Raw genomic sequence first — 5040 nt, forward strand, 5'->3', positions numbered from 1 at the left:
CACAACAACAACAATACTAATAATACTAGTAATAGTGATGATAAGAGTTTGATTAAATGAAAGAAAAGTATTATGAATAATTAAAATATAAATAAAGTTGGATGATGATGTAATCATTGAGTTATGATGAATAATCATTGGATGATGATGTAATCATTGGTGGATTTAGACCCTATTTATTTAGGAATTACACCCCATCATTTTATCTTATAGATTAATTATGACTAATGATTAACATCAAATATTATCTCTCATCTCATTTTGACATGGATAAATGTAAAATAATAAATTAATAAGGTGACTATTTATTAATTGTGATCCGTTAGTTATTATTCAAAAGTTTAGGATATATGCTTGCAATGTAATTACGGCACGTTTTATGGGCACAAAAGTTATTGGATTAGTGCAAACTTTTTATAATAAAATTTTATTTAATATTAGGAAAATTTTCATAATATATGTTTGGGTAATGCAAAAGCCAAAATAAAAAAATAACTGTGAGACATAAAAAGTTTTAAGGGCTGAAATTTATTGTTTTGTATACGCTCATATAATTTATTGTTTTGTAAACACTCATATAATTATAACTAATAGTGTAAAAAATAAACAATTAAAAAAAAGTAAAAACATATAACAACTATAATAACTTTAGTAAATAGAGAGTAAAGATTACAATCACGAAAATGTTAAATTTGTCGACTTGAATACATGTCTTCCCATGTAGATGCCCTATCAATCCTATACCTCCTCCATTGTGGGTGAGTTGACGGTATTGGGCAACTTTCTCGTAGCAATAGATTAATGAAATGACTCCCCCCCACACGTGCAACAACTATGGGACCAGTTGATTCTGACTCATGTGGATCGGACCAAAGCGGAAAGCATGTAGAACTACCTACCATGGATATGAATACAACCGGTCTCCTATAAAATGAAGCGATAACTAACCCTGTATCTGGCATAGACATCCATTTATCCATTGGGGCAAAACCAGTTCCCGAAAAATCCACGGTCTTCCAAATGTAATTAAAGCCTATAGAAGTCAATATATCCGTGTAATCTTGCTCGTGATACCTTAACTCTTGTAACAACTCTTGTCGAATTACAAGCCACATATTTCCATCGAGACCAAGGCCGACGGCAACTGACCGGAATCCACAGTTTCCATCACCTTTGACATTATTTAAACGTCTGATATAGCGATGAAAAATATTTGGAATATGATCGAGTAAAAGGTTTGTCACAAGTTCTTGGTTTAAGTTTGGGACTTCCATAGATTCTGAATAATTATATCGATGGGAATCTAAGGTTGGCGGAACAAACTGGTTTGTTTCTAGAGTATAATCAAAAAAATTAGTCGGCTCTTCATTTAAATCCACAAACAGACTATGTCTCGTCGGCTCCTTATTTAGATCTGGGATCGGATCGCGATCATAATTTGTTTGATAGTTTGTGTAACAACTATGTCTTTCCAGTTCAACGTTCAAATCAACCCCAAAAAACCTCGCTGACTGGCTACGTGTTCATGAATCTTTACTCTTAGGAGGAGCATGTCTTTGTTGTTGTTGTTGTTGTTTTTTCAAACTTCGTCGTCCACGAGTGTTTCACTTAACCGTGGGCGGTTTCATGGTAGTTTTACTTGGATTGAATATGTCAACCAACTTTCTTAGGAAACTTCTTTTTCCAGCTTCAGACTGCTTGTTGAAATGCTTTTTAAAATGGTTTACTACAGCGTCACAACAAATATTGTCACTTTGGAAAGATGTTACCGGTGAAATATTTAGCGTTCTCCAGAATATATCTATTGAATCCAAGGGAATACACTCTCCTGCATATACAAATATAATATAAAATTTAAAACTATTAAATCAATCATGAGTAATTGTATATACGAACCTGAATTTACGTACAATGGAAGTCTGCAAGCACACGGTAACCCACAACTGCTATGTAGTTGACAACAACAAGTTGAGGAATCTAGTTGAAAACCATTCGACCGATTAATCTCTTCACAAACAAATCAAGAGCTTCATTTGAGACGAAACCCCGTAGTAAACTGAAGCATGGTATATTGTGTTTGTGATAACGAGAAATTTCACTTCTCCCAAAACTTTCTTTGATTGCCACGAGTTGTGACTCTACGATCTTATTAATACAAACAACAAATTTATCCAGAGTGTAACTTTGATGATACATGTAATTCTTGAACTTAGCATGTTGGCTCTCAACTCTGTTGGTAGTGCAATTTCCAAAGTTCAAACATTGGTCAATCGAAGCAGAGACAAAATGGTTTTTATATTTGTCCAACCAGTTATCATGTACGTATCTTAAAACACCTGAAATGATAAAAAAAAACAAGTATTAGAAAGAAATATAAATATTTGATAGAAAATTAAATATTATATAGAAAAATAAATATTGTACAGAAAAATAAATAATGTAAAAGACTTACGGGGGTATTTTGACAACACTGTTCGAAGTTTCTCATAGTTTTCCGTGTACGATATCCATGTTGGAGAATCTATAAGTAACTTCCACGCCGATTGAAAAAGGTTCCAATCACGTTGCGACCTAATAGTTTGTTTGCAATTCTTCAAAATATTTTGACCGATATGCCATCTACAAAGTAAATGATTGGCGTGCAGAAAAACTTTTTCGCACACTTTCATGAGAGCCAACTCTCTATCCGTTACTATAACACGTGGGTGCATACACTCATTTAGCGTCACATTTAGCTGCTCCAATGCCCATTTATAATTGTCCATATTTCTTCACTTATAAAAACAAAAGTTATGCAAAAGGTCTTGCTGGTTGATGTTACACCAACGATTTGAACAAAAGGCATATTATATATGTTTGTCTTGTACGTGGCATCAATAATCAACACCTGTGGGAATGCACACCATATCTCATAAGATGTAGGATGAACAAAAAATAAAGCTTGCAACTCGTTTGTAACTGGGTGTGTATAAGGCTGATAAACATAACGATGAATATCCAAAAGTGACATAAGAACTTGCATTGGTGTTTTCCCGCCTTTCTCGTGCTTGCGAATTTTCTTTTGTGCCTCATATATTGTCGGGAGTGTTGACAAGTTAGTCTTATCTCGATCCTTTAACATTGATAGAATTTCACGTGGTGGCACACTCTTCGACGTCAAATCTTCTACCAAACGAAATTTATCATCAGATAACCGTCTTGCGTATGCATGACCCTCTAGATTCACTGTAGAATGATGGTTATGTTGGTCACATACCACTCTTATCGTCCAATAATGATGTTCCAATGAATATTTTGCTACCAACTTAAATAGACAATCTGTCTTTTTGGAATTAGTATTTGTACTTGATCCTGATCCGCTAGGTTTATTACCACGGTCACACATAAAAACCAATTTATTTGTGAGACCATTTTTGTATTGTTTTGATCTTTTTGTGACAATGACATAACCAAGAGAATATGCCGTATTTTTCACCCAATTCATCACATCTTCACGAGACCTAAAAACCTACAATTAAATTTATTTTTTGTTAATGGTGAGGTGACAAGTATTAATTTCACTAAAATAATATAAATATTTATTATTTATGATTTATTGTACCTGATCGGTATAAAATGGTGATGTCCATGTAGAAAATTGAGCGTCTTCCGTTCCATAAAAATAATGAGCGTCATCAACACCTAGATTGGAGTTGTCTAAATCTACAATTAAATTTATTTTTGTTGATGGTGAGGTGATATATATTTTTGTTGATGGTGAAATGATAAATATTAATGACAATTTAAAATTTAGTGTACCTGGTCTATATAGAATGAGGATGACCATGTGGAAAATTGAGCTTCTTTCGTTTTATAAAAATAGTGAGCGTCATCAACACCTTGATTTGAGTTATCTTCGTAAAAAATGACATTTCCTGCAATAATAAAAAATTGAGTTATTTTCGAAAGTTTAAGTCTTTTGCACGACGTAGTAATAAAATGAAAATTCATTATTATCAAAATGAAACATAAACATGGTTAAGTATTTGAAAACTACTTTTACACTTCACGGAAGCTTTACTTTTCATCATAATAGCCAAAGTAAAAAAAAATTAATCAATTAATAATAAAATATAAAAGCCCAATATATAACCCTAAAAATCTACAACTTCCTCATTTTCCCATCCATACTCCTTCAATCACCATTTTCTCTCAAAAAAAATGTTCTTTAAAATTCACAGTCCAAGCCCAAATCATCAAAGGAGCTACTGAAAAAGGAATAAAACTAAACCATATTCATTGTTCCTCTGCCGCTGCTCCTCCGCCGCCGCCGCCGCTCCTCCGGATTGTGGTTGCACTAAATGGTGTTTAGGGATTGTATTGCTTTGGATTGTAGCTGCACTAAATGGTGTTTGGATTGTTGCTTCGAGACTGTGATGAACAAGATGTTTGGATTCGAAATGTTTGGTTTCTGTATTGCTATGAACTGGGCTGCACTAAATGGTGTTTGGAATGTTTTTTCGGGATTTTTTGCACCACGTATACAAATTTCAGTATACAAAATTTGGAATGTTTGGATTTTTCGAGTTGCACACTGTATACAAAATTCAATAGAGGTGAAATAGTTATACAAACTGTGTTGTGTAGTTAAAAAATATATTACTTTTTTTTGTTGATTTGATGACTGAAATTAAAAATATGATTATGCAAGTTATTTATAAGGTAATTTATATTAATTAGCAGTTAGTTAGTAGTTAATGACAAACCTTTATTTTTTGTTTATTACCGAGTAAAGTTTTGTTGACCAGTGTATAACTTTTTATTCATGAAAATCATCATTTTCAAGTTTCTGAGTTTGACTAGACTAATACTTTATAGGGATAATAAAAAAAATAAACTGATAGGGTATTTTGGTGGGGTGCAAACCACAGGACCCTATATATATATATATTTTTTTTGTGGGGTGCAAACCACATGACCCTATATATATATATATATATATTTTTTTTTGTGGGGTGCAAACCACAGGACCCTATATATATATATATATATATATATATA

At 32.7% G+C, this 5040-nt stretch overlaps 1 protein-coding gene across 1 annotated transcript; it reads right to left on the bottom strand.

Moving 5' to 3' along the window:
• Nucleotides 1-686: 686 nt before the first annotated feature.
• On the bottom strand, nt 687-1274 carry LOC112515192. Its single transcript, XM_025121864.1, has one exon. The coding sequence runs from the start codon at nt 1272-1274 to the stop codon at nt 687-689; it is 588 nt and encodes a 195-aa protein (XP_024977632.1).
• Between the last annotated feature and the right edge of the window lie 3766 nt (nt 1275-5040).

Source organism: Cynara cardunculus (genome assembly GCF_001531365.2).
Source record: "Cynara cardunculus var. scolymus isolate 2C chromosome LG 7, CcrdV1, whole genome shotgun sequence".
NCBI classification, from domain to species: Eukaryota; Viridiplantae; Streptophyta; class Magnoliopsida; order Asterales; family Asteraceae; genus Cynara; species Cynara cardunculus.